This window comes from Salvelinus namaycush, chromosome 14 (assembly GCF_016432855.1).
Source record: "Salvelinus namaycush isolate Seneca chromosome 14, SaNama_1.0, whole genome shotgun sequence".
Classification (NCBI taxonomy): domain Eukaryota; kingdom Metazoa; phylum Chordata; class Actinopteri; order Salmoniformes; family Salmonidae; genus Salvelinus; species Salvelinus namaycush.
The window spans coordinates 33,336,751-33,360,822 of NC_052320.1; the positions used below are offsets into that span (position 1 = coordinate 33,336,751).

At 40.8% G+C, this 24,072-nt stretch overlaps 1 protein-coding gene across 2 annotated transcripts; it reads left to right on the plus strand.

Annotated features, from left to right (window-relative positions):
- The first annotated feature begins 732 nt into the window (after positions 1-732).
- On the plus strand, positions 733-9,638 carry LOC120059417 (ERBB receptor feedback inhibitor 1-like). 2 transcript variants are annotated; one of them, XM_039008452.1, is made up of 4 exons: positions 733-1,080; positions 3,845-4,049; positions 4,688-4,776; positions 5,991-9,638. In XM_039008452.1, the coding sequence occupies exons 2-4, from the start codon at positions 3,958-3,960 to the stop codon at positions 7,133-7,135; spliced, it is 1,326 nt and encodes a 441-aa protein (XP_038864380.1). In that variant the 5' UTR covers positions 733-1,080; positions 3,845-3,957; the 3' UTR covers positions 7,136-9,638. The 2 variants fall into 2 exon arrangements, with proteins under 2 accessions (XP_038864380.1, XP_038864381.1); XM_039008453.1 differs by lacking the exon at positions 733-1,080 and adding an exon at positions 1,151-3,456.
- Positions 9,639-24,072: the final 14,434 nt, after the last annotated feature.

The window sequence follows — 24,072 nt, forward strand, 5'->3', positions numbered from 1 at the left end:
CTTTAAAAAACAATTAAAACAAGACCTCACAACACAACTCCTCTCCACGTCTGACCTAGTAAACCTAGATAAGGCATATGTATAGGTACCGTGCCTTCAGAAAGTATTCATACCCTTTGACTTATTCCACATGTTGTTGTGTTACAGTCTGAATTCAAAATGGATTAAATGTATGTTTTTTTTCCTCACCCATCTACACACAATACACCATAATGACAAAGTGAAAACATGTTTTTAGAAAAATGTGCAACTGTATTGTGACTAAAATACAGAAATACTTAATTTACATAATTTTGCCAATTTCTTTCAAATGAAGCAGCACCCTCAGCAGCCCTACTTCGAGAATGCTGCCTTTGGCGTTGGCTAATTGGGTTCCCAATCAAATCTAAATCTGGACCTCATGCGGTGGTAAACAAAGTTGGTGAATGGTGATAGTATCTACAGTCAGCAACACCTCGTCCCCCACTGACAGAAATAAATGTTAATATAAATTGGTATAATCGAAAACTACTTCTTAAACTGTAGCCTAATTACTCTGGAACTGTTTAACACGTCAGTGTTATTAACATGTCATGTCCAGTTGACCAGTATTTACTGTACTGTCCTCACCAGATAATCGAACCTCTCCTGTTGGGTTTAAATGTTTGTTCCAATAATCCCCGCCCTCCTTTGCTATGCTGGTGTAAGAAGTGTCCAATTGGTGTCAGAAGTCGGACAGGTTACTATGTCAGAGTATTCTGGGTGGTAGCCTGTCTTTACACCTCGGAACAGTGCTGTATTGGAGATAGTTCAAAGAGAGAGGATAGATAACGTTACAAGTAACTGGAAATAAGAACTGGTCACTTTAAGAGCAAGGCACGGGTGGAGCAAATGTTCAAGCGTTGACCCATGCTTATAAAAAGATAGAGAAACCGCGTTTCTGTGAGCAAATTAATTTCCCGAGCGAATGTTGTCGGAAAAGATATAGCACGTGCAAGTTTTGTTGTCGTCAGCAGTCGGCCAATAACTGGATAGACCTGCTAGAAATCGAAGGAGCTACTATACTACGAAACCTCTACTACACAGCAGCCTACTTTGATGGTAAGTAGCCTACTAAATTCATTTACAATGACAGTATAGTAGCACAATATTACAATTAAATAGGCTGTTTTAACCTAGGAGCTACTATGTTAAAGCCTGCTGCGACTGGAATGAAAGTATTGTGTCAATAACAGACACTAGCCTATTTGTGAATGAGAAGATTATTAGACCAACAGGCTTATTTAAAAAAAAGTTATATCTTAATATTATTGTCGGAAATAAGCGATTAAGCGTTTAATTGTAGCCTACTGTGTCGCCTACCATGTGTATCCTGTGCATATGACAAATAAACTTGACTTGAACACAGTAATGGAATAATGTAGAGGGCCTCTATTTGGGAAATGATTCGCACCTGAGTCACCGGTCAGCTGGGAGAGTCTGCCGGACAGGGTGTGTTTTCTGTTTGTGCTTCTTTGCCTGTTGCACAGGTAGAGCAGGTATAGTTGCCCGGTTTGGGAACATTTGACAGTGACAAAATAATTTTATTTAATCACATATACGTTTGACAGAAATGCATAATAAGAATGTTGCTATTGACCTGTAATACGCCATGATAATAATAAGCCTATTATATTAGGCTAGGCCAGTCCAAATATAATATTATAGTGCCATATTCTGGTCATGTTTAAATATATATTTTTGTCTTTATTACCTTGATTTTTCTTTTCTTTGCTCTTTTGCCACGTTATAAAACAAATCACAATAATGTAGGCCTAATTGCAATATGGGCTCTATGAAAAGAGAAAATAGTATGAAGTAGTCTGATCAAATTGAGATAGGTGGTGTTATTCGTATTCAAGCCTAAAACTAAGGACTATCAGAAGTGAGTTACTCCGTCTTAAAATATAGTTTATATTGGTGTAATATTGCACAAGTTATCACCGTTCTTCACTTTTTTCTTTGCTGTCAACCTTAATTTGGGCAATAGTCCACAAATGGCTGAACGCCAGAGAAGCTTGATATGTGATGAATAGCATAATTTACACCTGTTTCAAGGGGTAAGAGTGAGAGGCCTATCAATGGTGTAATGTTTACAACCCCCCCCCCCCTTATCATACAGCCCCTGATAGACGATAAACACATATCTCTTCTAATGGGCTTAGTGCTAACTGTGTTTTAGGTTAGTTTCCTCTTCCTCAAACGGATCTCTAGATGCCAATGGCGGGTCATAATCTCACCAGGAATCTCTCTCTCTCACACACCTCTGCCATCCCTGGATGTTTCCATGGCATGTCTCTGGCCTGACCTCATGGGAGAGTTCGTTGGGATTCGCAGGCCTCTCTCCGCACAGCCAAAACACAAAGGGCCATTCATGGCCCAGAGTGGCCCCATTCATGACCACTGAGTTATTTGCCGGTAGAATTCCTTATTGTTTGGTTTCTTGCATCTCTGAGCTCTCTCTTGACATAAATTACGTAGAAAGTTGTTTCTTGTACTTGAAGGTACATAAATGTTATGTCTTGTCTAGAGAGCGTTCCATGGATGGTATATGCATAAGCTTCCCACACCACACGTTAACCAACTTTTCACCATTACAGTTATAGTTCAAATCCCATTTTGTCACACTGACACTTGTTTACATAAAGAGCAGCTTTTCGCAAGACCATGACCCGTTCGTGGCGCAAGGAAAGGGCACAGGTTGTTGTGTAGCATGTGGTGACACTTTGTCCAGTCTTCCTCCCCAGTGGACTTGTCATTATCGATATTGTTGTTGTCAGCTGTCAGTGTTTTGAACTTGGAATTGAACCTTTTTTCCTGGGTAGTATGAAGACTATGTTCAAAGAAAAAAGTTGAAAAGAACACCTGGCTGTACAGCTCTGAAAAAAACATGTTGATCTCTGTGGTATCGGAGACAATCACTTTTTTCATATGACATATGGAAAGTACTTGAACTGTTTGCCAGTGGCGCTCTCCTCCTAACCAAGTAGGTCTTTACTGTGTGTGTGTGTGCGTGTGTACGTTTGTGTGCACGCTTGTATGTAAATGTGTGAGGAACTTTTCGCACATTCGGTGAGTGTTGGCGCACTGTCACACTGGGAGTGTTTGTCATTCCAGCGTCACAGGAGCTTGTTGCACAATGGCCTCTGTTGTGGCCCCTTGGTGTGGGCCTACGCTGCAGCGCTGCAATAAGAATGACTACAGAGTACAGAGAGCAGAGCACAGCCTCACAGGCCTGGGAGGGGAAGAAGGAGTGGAGAAAGTGCTTAGGCCTGCCCACTGTTGACCCAGAGGTTGTGCAATGCCTCAGTCAGACTCAGTCAGGCTCTTTGAGCTGGATCTACAAAGGAGAGACACACATGACAGGCTTAGCTCAGTAAAGCAAGGCAAAGCAACCGCTGGTACAAGGAGTGTAGTGGTCAGGTTATGGTTAAAGGGGTAAGAGGTTATGATTCAATTTTATTGGTAATTTATTTGGTGTTTTCAGAGAAATTATGTTGTCAAATGGAAAGTACATAGTTTAATAATTACTTTGTTGTTGACTGGATTTATTATAACAAGGCCCACTATGTATTTAGTACCAGGTAGCTTACCTGTTGTGTACAAGGCAAAAATACCAGGCAAACGGAAGCTGAAACAGGCCTGTGAAATAAATGGTTAGCAAAATGGTTAGCAACATAGTTGATGAACACTTGAATGTTTGCTTATTTCTTCTCACTATCTTTCTCTTACCCTCTCTCTTTTCCTCTCTCTCTCTGTTTCTTTCCCTCTCTCGTGCCCTTTCTGTCTCTCGTTCGTTCTCTCTCGCTCTCACTCTCTTATTCAGGTATGCCAGCACCTAACAAGGAGACAGGATGACAACTACTGGTTGGCTGGACTGCAGTAAGCAGATGGACAGTGTCTCTGTGAGGACTGGGTGCTCTATGGATCTACATCTACATGTCTGTTAGGAGCAGCCTGCCTTCCCCCAGTCTCTGTCACAGCATGGCCCGAAACAAGGCATACTGGGGACAGCCACATTGCACAAACAGGTGAGTGGGTAACACTTTACAATAAGGTACACTTTAAGGAATTATTATTAGTTGATAAACATTTCATTATTAAAACAATGTAACATGTAGTTCAGAAATACTTGATAATCAGTTGTAACTTCATTGTATTCCCAGGAATGTCCCTGTATTGATGTGTAATATTGTTATTGTTGCAATAAAAACATTTTTTTTTTAAAAATCATTCATTCAAATTGTGTACATTTACATTTACATTTAAGTCATTTAGCAGACGCTCTTATCCAGAGCGACTTACAAATTGGTGCATTCACCTTATGATATCCATAATCGATATTGTTATATTGATGCTTGTCAAATATTGACACACATAGTATGGTTATTGCACAAAGTGAGAATGGGTTTAGTGCAATCATGTTACTGAAGGATGAATCCTAACTCGCGCCCAACTCTCACAAAAATCCTGCATTGACTTCTCTTTGAGTTCATTTGAATTACGTGCAGTTGTCTAAAGTTAGAATTCGGACTCAAGCTTAATGCATACATAATGCATGACATTACAGCCACAATGACAAGTGTAGGACCAGTCTACATACTGTATCTACTATCTACATGGCCAAGTGTTGAATTCAAGCATTCTTCTGTGTGTCATTGTGTTTCAGCCTGTGCTTTAGCCTGGATGCTGACGACGCAATGGAACACAACTTGAGAGAGCATCACCAACACCACACAGTGTCCCAGGGCTTTGACAGTGAGTGAAATACTTTTGCGGCAGACATTTGCAATATTCTTGCACTAGCAAAAACAATTCAATTCAACCAGTCTGAGGCTGCATTTACACAAGCATCCCAAATCTGATATTTTTCCACCAATCAGATCAGCTATTTTGCCAATAATTGGGCAAAAGATCAGAATTGGGCTGCATGTGTAAACGCACATTTCCCCAGTGTCTTTGTTTTCAAAGTACTTCCTACTGTGGACATGCCATGTGTCTTATTTAGAAAACGTGAACCTTCCACTTGTGGCAGTGTCTACCTAGGATTGTTTCTGATCCAAAGCTGTTATGTTGTGTTGTTCGACAAATGGAATTTTAATTTTATTTGCCACTGTGTTAATACTGGATTGTAGATTTGATTGAGCCTAGAGTTGAATTGAGTCTGATCAGACCTAGATTGAAATAGTAGTTTGTTTTCTTGAGCTTTGCCAAGCATAATGGCAACAATGGAATAGTCCCTAAAGCGGAAATGTATGAGGGGTTTGGTTCCATTATGCCAGGTCAGCTAAAAGCTAAATCAAGTTCACCTAAAGTATTTGAAAGAAAATAAATACTGCTTGGACCCAGGTCTGCTGTAGTCTACACTGGGCTCGGGGATGGGAGAGAGGGAGGGCTGGGGCAGAGAGAAAGGAAGAAGGCTATCTCTCGCTGTCTGGTCACTGGCTGTCCCTGAGCTCTGTGGCGGAATCAGAATCGGATGTTTTCATTGGAGGATGTTGTTCAGGAAGCTCCAGAAGGTTATGGGAAGCTTCTTGAAGATTGTCACTTGCGTCGCTGATAAATTATTCGTCAACTAATCTGGGTGTTGTTGTGGCTGATGTTTTACAGAGAGCAGAGCTTCCTCTCAGAAAGTGGTCTGTCTGTGGAGGACACTCCTTCCTTGTGATGGAAATTGATGCTCTTTGTATCATTTATATGTAGTGGTTGTGGTACACTATTGTTGAATAAATTTGGTTCAAATCTGTTGTTTTGTGGGAGGAGATAAGAGTGAAGATAATACAATCCTAAGGCTAAAATGTTTCTGTTTTCTATTTTCCATGTTCAATAAATTAATGTTTCTCCTTTGCTCATTCTCTTTTAATTTGACTGTAAATTGTGAGTATTAAAAACATCAGATTCATTCTGTATAGCAAATATGACTCTTTCATTCAAGTTATGTTGAATGTTCTCTCTATTTGCTGTCTTTACAGACAAGATGCCCCAGCCCCACCATCCACTGTACTCTAGCAGCCATCCCTTGACCTCTCACTCCACTATGCCCCGCCCTCCTGAGGGGGACCAGGTGGTCCCCTCCTTCCAGAGACTATCAGTTTACGAGCAGGGTCCGTCCTGCGGCCCCAAGCCCCTGCCCCCTCTCCCTGACCCAGAGGATAACTCCTCAGATGAGGCGGCGGACAGCGAGGTGGAATTCTTCATCGACGAGAGGCGGCACCTACTCCCCCAGCGCTGCTCCACGAAGGCCCTGGCCCTCCACTATGGAGCCACCGGACGACGCAGCTTCAGGGGCTGTGGCCAGGTCAACTATGCCTACCTTGAGGGGCACCCCGGGGCTAGCGGCTCGGCTAATGGTGGAGCCCAAAGTGGAACCCAGGAGCAGCAGGCCCAGTTTGGGGGACAGAGAGGGCCAGGGGCCGTGGTGGTAGCGGCGAGGGACATCTCTAGCAAGCAACCCGATCGGCCCCAATGGTCCAAGCTGCGGCGCTCTCACTCGGGCCCTGCAAGCTCCTTCAAGCCCTCTGGCCTGCGCCAGTCATGCCACCTTCACCACCACCACCATGGCAGCTACAGGGGCCACCCCCAGCTGGACAAGCCTGAAGTTCCTCCCCGCATCCCCATCCCCCCACGCCCCTCCAAGACTGCCAACTGCCACCGTTGGTCTGTCGCCGAGGACCAAGACAAGCCTCCCAAAGTCCCTCCCAGGGAACCGATAGCGCCCCCTTGTGGCTCCTGTTGCACCCCTAGTCCCAAGAGCCTCCCTATATACGTGAATGGGGTGATGCCCCCTACGCAGAGTTTCGCCCCCAACCCCAAATATGTCAGCAAGGTCCTCCAGAGGCCACAAAAGCAGCATAGGGATGGGACCACTGGGCCCTTGGTGGGCCCACGCTCCCCCTGTATCGTGCCCATCATGGAGGATGGGAGGAAAGCCAGCGCCACGCACTATTTCCTCCTACCCCGGCGGCCATCCTACATGGACAGGTTAGAAAGGTTCTTGAGGGAGAAGGAGGCAGATGGTGTCCAGCAACACTCCCAGCTCAGGGTGGGGTTGCCAGAACAGGCAGAAACCCCCTGTCATCATATAGAGCTTCAGCATTGCGGGAAGCTTGAAGACTGAACCCCCACACACTAATGTGCATCTTTAATTGCACCCTATTCCCTATATAGTGGAAATAGGGTGCCATTTCGGGACGAACCCTTAGTCATTCAGTCTATGGTGCTACCACTAAAACTTTTGCCACCTCACTTGATGCAACAAACAGAATTTTTGCAAAGATAAACCATAGATGCCTGGAGGCTTCAAGTGTCCGATCTGTACTGTCACTACATCCAAACAGAAAACAGTGTAATGGATTGGTATAAGGTGGTCTTTGTGGTGCTCTGTGAGTAGTGCTTTGTTAAATGGTATGGGTTAACTGAAGACATGCAAGTGAAACATTTGTTGTACATTATTTTGCTGTTGAAAGACCAATCTGTTGAGGGATTCATTTGAAGGTATCGGTTTAGTGTTAAACTAATCGATCTAGGTCTAGTTGGCTCCTACTGTTCATGGTTATGTGTCAACTAATGGAAAATGTTCTACTCAATGTGGGGAAAGGTATATTTATAATATTCCAAGTCTAGGGAGTATGTACCCACTAATTATCTGTTCACAAAAAAATATGTATAGAAATCGTCCCTTTTCAGCCAGAGTCGTATTAACTAGTCACCAAATGGAAGAAAACCGACTGAAACAGGGAGGGACTACCTGAACTTGTCCAATAAGAAACGTTCATTTTCATTTTCTGTTGGTAAACGCTTTGCTAGTGTGTGCACTGATGAATATGACCCAGTATGACCAGAGTTGGACGTCACAAAGATTTCCCCCCTAGTAGGCATCCTATTGGATTACCTGACACAGATTTTTACAGTGGATGGCCTTGACTCAGACATTTTATATTTTATTCATTTAACAGATGCTCTTATCCAGAGCAACTTATAGATACATCTTAAGATAGCTATGTGGGACAACCACTTATCCCAGTAAGTAAATGTTTCCTAAACAAAGTAGCTAGTCAGCAAAGTCAGAACTAGTAAGAGGGGAAAAGGTCAAGTGCGAATGTTAGTTCACGAAAGGCATTTTTTGGGGGTGGCTGTAGACTGTTGTTTTATTGGCCTTTGCTGTACATCAAAGTTACCCCACAATCTATGTGATTACATTAAAAGGCCCAATGCAGCCGTTTTTATACCAATATCAAATCATTTCTGGGTAACAATTAAGTACCTCACTGTGATAGATTTCCATTTAAATGGGCAAAAATTGCTTCTTAGCGAAAAACAATTTCTCAAGCAAGAATTTAGCTAAGGCTGTCTGAGTGGGGAGGGGAAAATCGAAAACTAGCTGTTATTGGCAGAGAGGTTTGGAACTCTTTCGGAAAGCTGAAACCCACTGGGTACTGACATCAGTTCAATGTCTAGTTTTGATTTACATTTTGTTGAGTTGTCAACTAATGTGAATTCAATGTGAAATCAACTAAACATTTCACTGTGTCATGGGTTTAGGTTAAAAGGTGGGTAAAAAAGAAAGAAATTCCTTTACATTGATGACTTTAAAAGTTTTTTGAGTTGATTCAACGTCATCACATTGAATTTTTTACAAATAACTTTGATTCAACAAGTTTTTGCCCAGTGGGAACTCCCAGCCATGCAAACCTGCTGATTAGAAGGTCCTGTGTAGATTGTATTTTCAACCAGCAACTATCAGGAAAGAACACTGATCACATTTGATTTACTTTTACAGTGTTAGTTTCATCAGCTGTTGTACAATACGATATAAAACACAGGAAAAACACAGGGCCTTTAACAATGAATGGAGATTGGGTCGCTCCTCCATTTCGAACAGCTGGTCTGTTTTCAAGTATTACACAAAGTGGATGTTGTGGATTTTCTGGTTCTATAAATAAGTCTCTCTCTCATAATTGTATCTACTTTTTTCATTTAACATTATTTATATTATCATAATTTGGCCAAGTTTAACTCTTGATTTCACCTCACAGTATTTTCTTTGTAAATGTATTTGAAAAGTGTCTATATTAATGGGAGATAGAATGAGGGTGTGTTAGTTGTATTGGCTACTCTTCCCTATACACTGATTTCCCGCCCAATGATAACCAGGTAAATACTATGGATTTATATCTGTACTTAAATTGTTATGAGTTGGTAGTGCTACTTAATATGATCAATGCAATTAACATGGAATATAATTCATTATAATATTTTTATGCACTGTATGTATGGTGACTTTGTAGTTTCTACAATTGTGTATTGCAGCATACATCTATTTCAAGGGATAGAGGGATAGAGGGATAGAGGGGGGGGGGGGGGGGGGGGGGGCTATGTAGGTGCTGTAAACGAGAGTGTTACCTTTCATTCTGAAGTTCAGAAAACTGTTTACATGATATGATACTTGTTACATCAACAGACGTTGAAGTTTGTCCCATAGCAGACATGGTTAGATTCTGCTTTAAAAAGTGTTGTCATTTCATGGGTAGTTCTCTACAGTATTTAAAAGTGCTTATGTTGGACAAAAATGTTGAATGATGTATTCTTAATCTATTTAAATAAATATCTTATTTATTAAATGTTTTTTTCTGCATTTCATTTTCAGGCTATCATATGGTATTCAATACAATAATGCTTTATGGTAAATTAGGCAATTAACCCATTCAAATCATCATCATAACATGCACAGTGGTTAACCCCATACATACACAGATATTTACTACAAACACATTTTGCTAACATTTGTACTATCGTAATGGTTCAACTTACCAGTGTTGAACATTACTCAAAAAATGGATTGTCACAGGACACTCTTTTCAATCTATACTTTTTATTAGTTTCAGTATGAGCTGAAACAGGAACGAGAATATTTTATCACGGCCAGTGGTGGAAAAAGTACTAAATTGTCAGACTTGAGTAAAAGTAAAGATACCGTAATAAAAAATAACTCAATTAAAAGTGTAAGTCACCCAGTAAAATACTACTTGAGTAAAAGTCTAAAAGTATTTGGTTTTAAATATACTTAAGTATCAAAAGTAAATGTAATTGCAAAAATATACTTAAGTATCAAAAGTAAAAGTATAAATCATTTCAAATTGCTTTCATTAAGCAAATCAGATGGCACAATTTATTTTTTATTCACGGATAGCCAGGGGCACACTCCAACATAGTAGGCAGTATGAATGACCAGGGATGTTCTCTTGATTCTTGTGAATTTGAAAAAATGTTTGTCCTGCTGAGCATTCAAAATGTAAAGAGTACTTTTGGGTGTCAGGGAAAATGTATGGAGTAAAAAGTACATTATTTTCTTTAGGAATGTAGTGAAGTAAAAGTAGTCAAAAATATAAATAGTAAAGTACAGGTACCCCCAAAAACAACTTTAGTAGTACTTTAAAGTACTTTTACTTAAGTGCTTTACACCACTGATCATGGCACTAAACGAAACAGAGACACCATTGTCCAAAAAAGAGACACAGTGTTACATTTTTGTGTTGATGTATCAACACGACTAGTTCTCATAGGGTTATCATTATTTAGTGTAAGAACACATCTCCTATCGTTGTTGTTATTACTAGCTGTAGCCTAATCTGGCTAAGTCAAGTGATAGTGAATATTATGAAAGTGTGTTTTGTAAGAGAGCATCACTTCCTTTTGGCACTAAGGCAACTAGCCATACAAAATGTCAAGGTAGATATCAGGTTTCAAAAAACAAATAAAGCAACACCTCACGGCACAACGCCTCTCCCCCATGTGATCTACTTGTTGTGTGTACTGACATGTATGTGTAACTGATAGATGCACACACACGCACACTACATGTTAATGTTTTTAAATGTATGTAAATGGTCAAGTTTTTTGTCTGTTAGGTCTTTTTCGTGATGTGTCGGACCCCAGTAAGACTAGCTGTCGCCATTGGCATCAGCTAATAGGGATCCGAAAAAAAAGTTGCAGTAGGTTACACACAATCCGTAATATAGGTCATCCATAATCCATACTATAATCCATTCCAACCTAAAGGTTCTACTGTTTTATCAAGAGTTACTACAACTTCTAAACATGTGCAGTTCAACAACATGAGACATAACAAAAACATATTAAGCTAACTGCACTTGATCCCTGCTATTTAACAGGCTACTGGCTACAGTTCCCTTACAGGAAAAAGCAGGGTTGAGGGGTCAAGTTGTTTTAAATTCTGTCCACATCAAGGTCTTAGGCACCATCTAGTGGACAATAGTTTGCAGTGACAACCGTAGAAAAATGATCTAGTTAGATTATATTTCTATGGTGACAATTCTGTGATGCTACTGAGGTGGCGCATGTACACGGACGTCTCTGGATTCCCCCTAGTGTACATTTCTGAAAAGGCAAGTAAAGTGACTTTGGAACGTCATTAAAAACCTTTGTTGTGTTCCATACACCAAACTCGGAGCAAGCCAATTTTGAAACAAGGGAGATACCTAATCAGTTGTACAATTGAAATGTGTCTTCTGCATTTAACCCAATCCCTCTGAATCAGAGAGGTGTGGGGGGCTGCCATAAACAACATCCACAGCACCCAGGGAACAGTGGGTTAACCACCTTGCTCAGGTGCAGAACAAAATATTTTTATTTTGTCAGCTCAGGGATTTGATCCAGCAACCTTTTGGATACTGGCCCAACGATCTAAGCACTAGTCTACCAGCAAGCTAAAGACATTGAGTAAAAAGACTGCAAATAAGGAGAAATTTACCCTCCCGGGCGACTGAACTTCCTGATTTAGCTTCAGTTTCAATTATCCTTAGTAGGAAATGCGACTGAGAATGAGATTTGGATTTTGTAGGCGTGCTTTGATGTGGGGTGCCTCTTGTATGTGTGTTCGAATGTGGAAAGCGTTTGTACTTTCACCCTGCCAAAACAGGACACAGTTACAGTCACTCACCCTTCTAGATAACTTGAAACATTCTAACCAGGTCTTGTATCTGGAAGAAGCCTAGACTATCTAGCAAGCTAGCTTGCCAACTTCTTTCACCATTTAGCTTCAGTCAGCTGGTGTGCGACCTTGGCAAAGTTGGATTGACTTTGGATAGCCTATCTATGGGGCTTGTTTGGGATCGTCAAAAAATTACACAATGTAAATGGGAAAATATTTTCATGTTGCACACCTTTTAGTTGTCTTATTAAATGCTTTCAATATGTGTATATTCATTTCTATAATATAGTTGGTTTGTGCCATGTATGGGGTGGCAGGTAGCCTAGTGGTTACAGCATTGGGCCAGTAACTGAAAGGTTGCTGGATCGAATCCCTGAGCCGACAAGGTAAAAATCTGTTGTTCTGCTCCTGAAAACACTTCCCTGGTAAGCTGTCATTGTAAATAAGAATTTGTTCTTAACTGACTTGTGTAGTTAAATAAAAATGTAAATTTTGTAAGTTACTGATGGTCCCTAACTAGCCTCATAGGGATGTCAAACTGAATTGACCATGGGCATTATGATTATATCATGTGCAGCTGGGCTCCAAAGTGATAATCACTTGGGTGCTGCCAGCTGTGGGCAGAGTTGAAATAAACCCAACCCAAGGAAAACTGTTATGTGACACAGATTGACTAGTGCCCATAGTCATTTGGAGGTGGTTGAAAAGAGTGAACAAGATCTATCTTGGCTTGGTGCATTTGGCACAATTGTACTGTGACTGTGGTCGGCATGGCAGATAGTTCAGATGGTAGCATTAGGGCAATTAATAATGATGATAAAGCCAGTGATGATCAGCTATTTACACCTTTCTTGTAAATAGGAGGAACAGGAGTAAGATAAATCGCAATGAGGGTGATGGAGGGATGAATACTGCTGGGGAAACAATGAGTAGTGTTGAGAGTAGACCTGTAAAGCACAGATAAAGTTATGGTAGTGTTCCCAGAACCAGCAGGTAAGTACTTCCATCCTTTGCATTTGATTGACAAAGGCAGAGATTGGGGTAGAGATTGGGGTGATTAAGGATGCCAAACCGATGGGTTACGGGAAGGTCCGGATCATTGCAAATAGTCAAATTCAGCAGGAGAAAGTTTTAAAATTGAACTCACTCAATGGGGGTTGAGTGAAATGTCACATTCCCGGTGCTATGTCTAAAAGGATTAATTGAGGAGGAGTAATTGCTGGGATGCCATTGGAAATGACCATGGAAGAAGTTAAGGCTTCCCTGAAAGGAGGAAAAGTTATTGACGCGAAAAGCAAAAAGAGTCGAGTGGACACTACAACTGCATAGTTACAATTTGAGGGGAACCTGCCGAATAGGGTGCGGCTAGGATCCGGTTAGAGAATATGTGCCGACTCCACTTCGGTGCTTTAAGTGTCAATGGATGAGGCATGTTGCTAATGGGTGCAAAGGTAAAATGAGATGTGCAAAGTGTGGTAGGGGTCACGAGTATGGGAAATGTGGGCCTGATGCTAAAGTTAAATGTTGTAACTGTGACGGAGAACAGTGCAGCATATGGAGGATGTGAAGTACAACAGAAAGCCATGGAAGCGCAAAGGTACAAAATTACAAACAATGTACAGTATCGGAAAGTATTCAGACCCCTTGACTTTTTCCACATTTTGTTAAGTTACAGCCTTATTCTAAAATTGAGCAAATTATTTGTTTTACTCATCAATCTACACACAATACCCCATAATGACGAAGCGAAAACTGTTTTTTTGAAATTTGTGTAAATGTATATATATATATATATATATATATATATATATATATATATATATATATATATATATATAAAAAGAAAAAAAAAAAATATATATATATATACACTGCTCAAAAAAATAAAGGGAACACTTAAACAACACAATGTAACTCCAAGTCAATCACACTTCTGTGAAAGCAAACTGTCCACTTAGGAAGCAACACTGATTGACAATACATTTCACATGCTGTTGTGCAAATGGAATAGACAAAAGGTGGAAATTATAGGCAATTAGCAAGACACCCCCAATAAAGGAGTGGCTCTGCAGGTGGTGACCACAGACCACTTCTCAGTTCCTATGCTTCCTGGCTGATGTTTTGGTCACTTTTGAATGCTGGCGGTGCTTTCACTCTAGTGGTAGCATGAGACGGAGTCTACAACCCACACAAGTGGCTCAGGTAGTGCAGCTCATCCAGGATGGCACATCAATGCGAGCTGTGGCAAGAAGGTTTGCTGTGTCTGTCAGCGTAGTGTCCAGAGCATGGAGGCACTACCAGGAGACAGGCCAGTACATCAGGAGACGTGGAGGAGGCCGTAGGAGGGCAACAACCCAGCAGCAGGACCGCTACCTCCGCCTTTGTGCAAGGAGGAGCAGGTGGAGCACTGCCAGAGCCCTGCAAAATGACCTCCAGCAGGCCACAAATGTGCATGTGTCTGCTCAAACGGTCAGAAACAGACTCCATGAGGGTGGTATGAGGGCCCGACGTCCACAGGTGGGGGTTGTGCTTACAGCCCAACACCGTGCAGGACGTTTGGCATTTGCCAGAGAACACCAAGATTGGCAAATTCGCCACTGGCGCCCTGTGCTCTTCACAGATGAAAGCAGGTTCACACTGAGCACATGAGCACATGTGACAGACGTGACAGAGTCTGGAGACGCCGTGGAGAACGTTCTGCTGCCTGCAACATCCTCCAGCATGACCGGTTGGCGGTGGGTCAGTCATGGTGTGGGGTGGAATTTCTTTGGGGGGCCGCACAGCCCTCCATGTGCTCGCCAGAAGTAGCCTGACTGCCATTAGGTACCGAGATGAGATCCTCAGACCCCTTGTGAGACCATATGCTGGTGCGGTTGGCCCTGGGTTCCTCCTAATGCAAGACAATGCTAGACCTCATGTGGCTGGAGTGTGTCAGCAGTTCCTGCAAGAGGAAGGCATTGATGCTATGGACTGGCCCGCCCGTTCTCCAGACCTGAATCCAATTGAGCACATCTGGGACATCATGTCTCGCTCTATCCACCAACGCCACGTTGCACCACAGACTGTCCAGGAGTTGGCGGATGCTTTAGTCCAGGTCTGGGAGGAGATCCCTCAGGAGACCATCCGCCACCTCAGCAGGAGCATGCCCAGGCGTTGTAGGGAGGTCATACAGGCACGTGGAGGCCACACACACTACTGAGCCTCATTTTGACTTGTTTTAAGGACATTACATCAAAGTTGGATCAGCCTGTAGTGTGGTTTTCCACTTTAATTTTGAGTGTGACTCCAAATCCAGACCTCAATGGGTTCATAAATTTGATTTCCATTGATCATTTTTGTGTGATTTTGTTGTCAGCACATTCAACTATGTAAAGATAAAAGTAATTAATAAGAATATTTCATTCATTCAGATCTAGGATGTGTTATTTTAGTGTTCCCTTTATTTTTTTGAGCAGTGTATATATATATATATATATATATATTATTTACATATGTATTTAGACCCTTTGCAATGAGACTTGAAATTGAGCTCAGGTGCATCCTGTTTCCATTGATCATCCTTGAGATGTTTCTACAACTTAATTGGAGTCCACCTGTGGTAAATTCAGTTGATGGGACATGATTTGGAAAGGCACACACTTGTCTAAATAAGGTCCCACAGTTGACTGTACATGTCAGAGCAAAAACCAAGCCATGTGGTCGAAGGAATTGTCTGTAGAGCTCAGGATTGTGTCGTGGCACAGATCTGGGGAAGGGTACCCAAAAGATTCTGCAGCATTGAAGATCCCCAAGAACACAGTGGCCTCCATCATTCTTAAATGGAAAAAGTTTGAAACCACTAAGACTCTTCCTAGAGCTGGCCACCTGGACAAACTGAGCAATCGTGGGAGAAGGGCCTTGGTCAGGGAGGTGACCAATAACCCAATGGTCATTCTGACAGACCTCCAGAGTTCCTCTGTGGAGATGGAAGAACCTTTCAGAAGGACAACCATCTCTGCAGCACTCCACCAATCAGGCCTTTATGGTCGCGTGGCCAGAAGAAAGCCACTCGTCAGTAAAAGGCACATGACAGCCCGCTTGAAGTTTGCCCAAAAGGACTCTCAGAGCATGAGAAACAAGATTCTCTGGTCTGATGAAACCAAGATTGAACTCTTTGACTGAATACCAAGCGTCACGTCTGGAGGAAACCTGGCACCATCCCTACGCAGCATCATGCTGTGGGGATGTTTTTCAGTGGCAGGGACTAGGAGACTAGTCAGTATCGAGAGAATGATGAGCGGAGCAAAGTACATAGAGATCCTCGATGAAAACCTGCTCCAGAGCGCTTAGAGCCTCAGACTGGGCGAAGGTTCACTTTTCAACCTGACAGAGCCTTGAGAGGATCTGCAGAGAAGAATGGGAGAAACTCCTCAAATACTGGTGTCCCAAGCTTGTAGCGTCATACCCAAAAAGACTCAAGGCTGTAATTGCTGCCAAAAGTGCTTCAACAAAGTACTGAGTAAAGGGTCTGAATACTTCTGTAAATGTCATATTTCAGTTTTACATTTTTTATTGATTTGTCATTATGGGGTATTGTGTGTAGATTGATGAGGAAAAATAATGATCAATGGAAACAGGATGCACCTGAGCTCAATTTCAAGTCTCATTGCAAAGGGTCTAAATTGCTATGTAAATAGGATATTTGTTTTTAAATTTTTATACATTTGCACAAATTTCAAAAAATCTGTTTTCGCTTCGTCATTATGGGGTATTGTGTGTAGATTGATGAGTAAAACAAATAATTTGCTCAATTTTAGAATAAGGCTGTATTATAACAAAATGTGGAAAAAGTCAAGGGGTCTGAGTACTTCCCGAATGCACTGTATAATAGCAAAAAGAGCAGTGAAAAGTAATATTGTGGACATACAGGTGCGGTTGGGTAGAGGAGAAATTAAAACATTGATTCAGAAAAATGGGTTAGATTGCTGGCAGAGACAAGGAAATCTGCATGGTAGATAGTGTCATATCATGGGAACATAAAGGAGGAGGTTGTGTAGGATGAGATTAGGGCATACGGGATTGAATTCATATTTGAAATTGATAGGGCAACATGGTACTGGAATGTGTAATGGATGTATGGAAGAGGAAACGGTTTAACATGTATTATTATTTTGTGAAATGTATGATGTAGAAATGGAGAGGCTTGACAGGGTCAGAGAGGTTGGAATGGAATGGGAGTGGGTGGTATTTCTGGTGAGGGTGATAGGAGTAGTGAGGTTTGTAGGAAATTATTTTATTTTATTAGAAATTCAGGGTTAGTTAAGATAATATAGTGGTATAGATAAAGTGTGACCGGCCTCACACTCCAGTACAGTGGGTGGCGGTGTATGCAGTTGGTTGCGATTCGCCAATAAAACTTGAAGAAACTGTTACGTACTTCATTCCGTGACATACCATTTTTTCCTAATTATCTTGCAAATCTTATCCTCAAAATGATCCTATTTACACGTAGTCAATTTTGACACTACAATAAATGTTTCTGACTCGTCGATGCCACATAGACAGGTTGGTTGTTTAGCAACAAAACCAATGTATGCGCAACTATGGGGAAAAACAGACAGGGATGGCTTAGACTGTTGACAACATGTAAATATGATTTAGTCTCAATTTTGATTGAAATATAAATACGTTTGCAAAATGAGCACTTGCTGTCTCTCAAATAAATTGTTACAGTCGTTGGTTAGATAGCTAGCTATTTTAATCATATTAGCATAGACAAGAGTCATGACATCAATCAAAACACCTAAAAAACAAGAAATGGTATCAATAACAAGACTAAATGAGCTGAAACGAGCCACCTACGAGTCCCCACACGGCAGCTTCTTGTCATTGTTCCTAGCCATCTGACCATTCAGAATCATAACAATGCACGCCTTCTGGCCACGTCGATGCACGCAAATCATTTACATAATTTTCGTAACAATGTCAGCCAACCTGTCTGTCTATAGGCTGTTTTCCAAAGTTGAAGTTGCTTATTATGTTCAGTTGCTCTTTGAAGTAGTACATTTCTTCTTCTTATACTTGACTAGGTAAACAAACTGAAAGGGTGCATACTGCCATCTGGATTGTGTTTTCTGAACAGGTATAAAGCTACGGTTGTTGATTTACTGCCACCTGCAGTTATGGAATATTTGCTCAGGAGTATAATTAATTGACTTGCCTAGTTAAATAAATGTTAAAAAATAAAAACATCTCTCCTTATGACCTGGATGGAATTATGTGATCCTTCCTTAACCCATAGAAAGTCCCATCCACTTGACTACTGAAAAAAGTCTAAAACAAGCTTTGGTGCACTAGAGCTGTCATAAACCTTTGTAATCTCCATATGAAATCTAATTTCAGCCTTATAGAAGCGTTGGTTGTTTAGCAACACAACGGGGTAAAACAAACATGGTTGGCTCAACTACACTGAACAAAAATATAAACGCAACATGCAACAATTTCAAAGATGTTACTGAGTTACAGTTCACATAAGGAAATCAGTAAGGCCCTAATCAATGGAGTGCAGATATGCATCTGATGGTCACAGATACCAGTCAGTATCTGGTGTGTCCACCATTTGCCTCATGCAGCGCGGCATCGCCTTTGCATAGAGTTGATCAGGCTGTTGATTGTGGCCTGTGGAATGTTGTCCCACTCCTCTTCAATGGCTGTGCGAAGTTGCTGGATATTGGCGGGAACTGGAACATTGTTCTACACGTCGATCTAGAGTAACCCAAACTTGCTCAAGAGGTGTCATGTCTGGTGGGAATGCAAACAATGAAAGAGAACCGGGACATTTCAGCTTCCAGGAATTGTGTACAGATCCTTGCGACATGGGGCCATGCATGATGGCGGCAGATGAATGGCACAGCAATGGGCCCCAGGATCTCGTCACGGTATCTCTGTGCATTCAAATGGCCATCAATAAAATGGAATTATGTTCCTTGTGCCTGCCTATACCATAGCCCCATGGCCACCATTGGGAACTCCGTTCACATCAGCAAACTACTCGCCCACACAATGCCATACACGTGGTCTTATATCTCCCTCTCTAGTTTTAAGTATCAGCTGTCAGAGCAGCTTACCGATCACTGTACCTGTACACAGCCAATCTGTAAATAGCACACCCAACTACATCATCCCCATATTGTTATTTATCCTCTTGCTCTTTTGCACCCCATTATCTATACTTGCACATCATGATCTGCACATATATCACTTCAGTGTTAATGCTAAATTGTAATTATTTCGCCTCTATGGCCTATTTATTGCCTTACCTCCCTACTCTTCTACATTTGCACACACTGTACATAGATTTTTCTATTGTGTTATTGACTGTACGTTTGTTTATGTGTAACTCTGTATTGTTGTTTTTGTCGCACTGCTTTGCTTTATCTTGACCAGGTCGCAGTTGTAAATGAGAACTTCTTCTCAACTGGCCTACCTGGTTAAATAAAGGTGAAATAAAAAATAAATATATATTTTTAAATGTGGATAGATTATCTTGACAAATGAGAAATGCTCACTTACAGGGATGCAACAACATTTTCACACCAAATTTGAGAGAAAGAAGTTTATTGAATTTTTTTTGAAAAATTTCTGGATCTTTTATTTCAGCTCATGAAACATGGGACAAACACTTTACATGTTGCGTTTATAATTTTGTTCAGTGTACATCTGTCGGTACAAACTTTGAGAAATTATGATTTCATTCATAATTTTTTTGCACTCTCTCACCTAAAAACAATAGCACTACACCAATGTCCACATTGCAGCTTCTTTTAAAAAAAAGAAAAGGGGAAACCTAGTTAGTTTCTAGTAATCTCTCCTAGTTCAGTCTTCTTCTTCTGTGGATGTTATATGACGTTGGCAACCAACTTCAAGGTGCATTACTGCAGCCAGCTGGACTGGAGTGTGGACCTTCTTCATCTTTCAATCACCACATGGGTATATGCTCCTAAAAACCAATGAGGAGATGGGAGAGGCAGGACTTGCAGTGCATCAAGCGTCTATTTAGCGCCTCCCTACGCAGATGCTTGTTGATGGGCGGGAGCAGTTTGGATGAAATTATTCAATAACGTGTGTACATTTATTTTTCAACGCTCGCGAACGTAACGAGGCCGGTGTGGCCAGCATGTAATTGGAAGCGCATGACGCTTTTGACGGCGCTGACCATTCACGTCTGTTTTCTGGCATTCACTACTGTGCATACTAATTCCAGCGTGTACATGCTCGTTCGCGTTTCGTTTGTTCTATAAAAGATCCTTGCTTCAATCAAGCAGATGCTTTCAAATTGTGAACAGCAGATGGCAGTATAATATCAGAAATCGAAGTAGAAGCAACACGCCAGTTAAATGGATCTATCTGATGAATCTAAATATTCTTACATGATTTCCTCCTTTTTACCTCTTTCTTATGAAATTACTCATCTGAAACAAGTGGATATTTAAAATTATTGAAAGTTTAGATTGTATCATGCCCAACAAGTCTCAACTGCAATTGCATGCCATTTCAGATCACTAGTCACTAATAAAATGAGTCTGGAAAAAAATAATTTTTGTTTACATACTCTTTCACAGCTGAGAGATGAACAATGTCTCCGTTTTTCTCAAATCACGTATAAAATGATATTTGTCTTAATTAAAATGTATTGCTTTCACATTGAGTCCATGAAAAGATTTTCAGTAAGAAAGGTTCAAACCGCAAAGTAGCAATTGTTTGTAGCAGGTCAACCAAGTAAAAAGTAATGCCATCTTCCTTAAAATACGAGACATTGGCATAAACATTACCAATGCTTTGCAACCTTCCCAACTCTATATATACAAGTGAAGAGTTCCGGACTGCCATCAACACAAAAGATGAGCATCCTTTGCTTTGCACCTTGATAACTAACTGACATACTGTTCCAACAGTCCCAACTGTCACAATAGTCCAAAGCTGTTGCATTTATGATCAGTATCATTTTGAAATACAACATTAAAATTGTTATAAGGATAATATCACAGTGGTTTTATGTTGTAACCATTTTGTAGATTATGAATACATGACTTCACAGAGCCAGCAATCAATTTTGGTTTACATTTTTGGTAAGGAGAGTGACTGGTTAGTGTGTTTGTTTTGGGACAAGAAGATCAGGAGTTTGGTTCTATATGCACTGTCAACACCCCAAATTCACTTCAATATGATAGATGATCAATGCATGTGTAGCAGAGATGGATTTAGGTATATGCCCTAATGCCTAAACTTTAGCTCAGTGGTCTAGCATGGTCTTGAGCTGTCTGGATGACCCAGGTTCAAAACCCGGTCAGTCAAACTTGGGGACCTTTCTCGGATCACACAGGTAATGTGCCAATTTCCACAAAAGGAATTGATTGTGTGTCTCTTGTAATGTGCTTAACACCAGTGGTTGAAAAGTTCCCAATTGTCATACTTGAGTAAAAATAAAGATACCTTGATAGAAAATGACTCAAGTAAAAGTGAAAGTCACAAAGTAAAATACTATTTGAGTAAAAGTATAAAAATATTTGGTTTTAAATATATTTAAGTATCAAAAGTAAATGTAGTAGCTAAAATATACTTACGTATCAAAAGTAATAGTATAAATTCTTTCAAATTCCTTATATTAGGAAAACCAGACGGCACCATTTTCTTGTTTTTTAAATTAACGGATAGCCAGGGGAGCGCTCCAACAGTCAGACATCATTTACAAATGAAGTGTATGTTTATTGAGTCCGCCAGATCAGAGGCATTAGGGATGATCAGGGGTGTTTTCTTGATAAGTGTGTGAATTGGACCATTTTCCTGTCCTGCTAGGCATAAAGTAACAAGTACTTTTGGGTGTCAGGGAAAATGTATGGAGTAAAAGGTTTCTAATTTTCTTTAGGAATGTAGTGAAGTAAAAGTTAAAGTAGTCAAAAATATAACTAGTAAAGTACAGATACCCCAAAAAACGAATCAAATTATTTTTACTTGAGTACTTTACACCACTGTGAGTCAACAGTGTGCTTACTTTAGATATTCATCTCTTTGCTGTTACCCTCTGGACAGCAGTTCATTAGTATAGCTACTAGTAAGCTGTTTCAACCTGGAACACTATTCTCCTGCTTTGGTCTGTTTCAGTCATTGCAGGAAGTCCTGAAGAGCAGGAGTGTGTGAAGGGTTTTGTCCCAGCTCTAACACCTGACTTAAATAATCAACATAACAGATCATGGCGATAAGCTTAGTTTTGTAATCAGGTATGAGCTGGGCGGGAACAAAAGCGTATATACACTCCTGACATTCAGATCTGCAGATGTCCACCCTTTTAAGTCCTTATTCTGTACTATGGGTAAAAGTAAAAGTTGTCAAAAAATATACATAGTAAAATAATGTACCCCAAAAACAACCTAAGTAGTACTTCAAAGTATTTTTACTTAAGTACTTTACACCACTGCTTAACACCCCTGATACAGGGTAAACTAAACATTTGGAGTGAACCTGTAGTGGGCTTTCCTTTATTTTACATGTTAGTCATTTAGCAGACGCTCTTATCCTGAGCGACTTACAGTTAGTTATATGCAATTGATTGAAATTGCGGCATAGTCTGAAAACACTTTAAGAAAATTACATTCAAAATTTGAATCAAAATACAATGTATATTTTACCCAGGTCTGATTGAAACTTCATAACCCAAAGTAGGTCTAACATTGTTGGCCACACCATTGCATAGCACACTTTGGATCCCAATAGAAATGTGGAGGCTCTCTAGATGGACAAATTGAAGTATTGCCTTCCTCGTCCAGTTTAAGAGAACAAAGTACACAAAAAGCAATATCTGTTTTTGTGCTACAATGATAGCAGTCAATAGACTAAAGAACTTTAATAACCTTCTTGCTTGCTCATTGACACCAAATTGGTGTTGTCCATGCATGCAGACATGGGCCTACTGACTGGACACACCCTTTAAAGTAGATCAGTTGAGGAAGAGTAAGAATACCACAGCAGTCTGTCCACAGTAATAATATAATATAACATTGTGCCAAATAAAGACTAGAAATGTTATTCAACCAAACAGCGTCATCATCACGCTATCCACTTTTTCCTGTGAAAAATCGCCCAATGAATAGGCACTTCAGATAATTACTTAGCAAACGAAATGCATCTTGCATGGTGGATCTGCGTTGGTTGATCAACAAAATGGCTACCATTGATCCCAGAGGTGCCTCGCGCCCCTAATGGAGGTCCCATGCTCTTCTGGACTCTGAGACAGCCTGTTCCAGCAGTAATCGCCTGTGAAAAACAACTTAGCGATGCTTGGATGGGGCCGATAACAAGCCGGAGAATGGTAAAAAATACCCCACCATAAGAAATTAGCTATGTTTACGATACTGGCCTGCGAACATGAACTTTGTGTTGGGTTTAGAGTGCTTTCAATATGGCAATGGGATGTTTTTGTTGAGTGTCTAACTGAAATGTGCACAAATGCAATTTTACTCCTGTGCTATTGCATGAATCTACTAGGTTGTCACGCCCTGGCCTTAGTATTCTTTGTTTCCTTTATTATTTTAGTTAGGTCAGGGTGTGACATGGGGAATGTATGTGTTTTTGTATTGTCTAGGGTGGTTGTATGGTTTAGGGGGTTAAGTAGAGTAGATGGGTTTGTGTTTAGTGTAGGTGTCTAGCTGTGTCTATGGTTGCCTGAATGGTTCTCAATCAGAGACAGATGTCATTAATTGTCTCTGATTGGGAGCCATATTTAAGACAGCCATAGGCACTAGGTTAATGTGGGTAATTGTCTATGTTGTACGTTTGTAGCTTGTGTGTGCACTTACGTCGATAGCTTCACGATTGTTTTGTTTCGGTTTGTTAAAGTGTTCGTTACGTGTTTTTCCTTTTCTCTAAAATAAAAGAGAATGTATTTTGCACACGCTGCGCCTTGGTCCACTCTCTCTCAGCAAGACGATCGTGACATAGGTCTAAAGGCAGAATATAAAATATGTATTTTCTATGTTTGAGAGACTGATTGATTTTCAACAAGTATCTAAATGGTATTACGTGCTTCTAAGGATTGCACATACTGTAGGCCTAATGCCGGTTCCATACTT

Excerpts from the sequence above, each read along its gene's own strand:
- LOC120059417 (XM_039008452.1), top strand. The coding sequence starts at position 3,958 with ATGTCTGTTAGGAGCAGCCTGCCTTCCCCCAGTCTCTGTCACAGCATG. Across the intron at positions 4,050-4,687 it reads CAGCCACATTGCACAAACAG|CCTGTGCTTTAGCCTGGATG; the intron begins GTGAGTGGGTAA and ends ATTGTGTTTCAG. Across the intron at positions 4,777-5,990 it reads AGTGTCCCAGGGCTTTGACA|ACAAGATGCCCCAGCCCCAC; the intron begins GTGAGTGAAATA and ends CTGTCTTTACAG.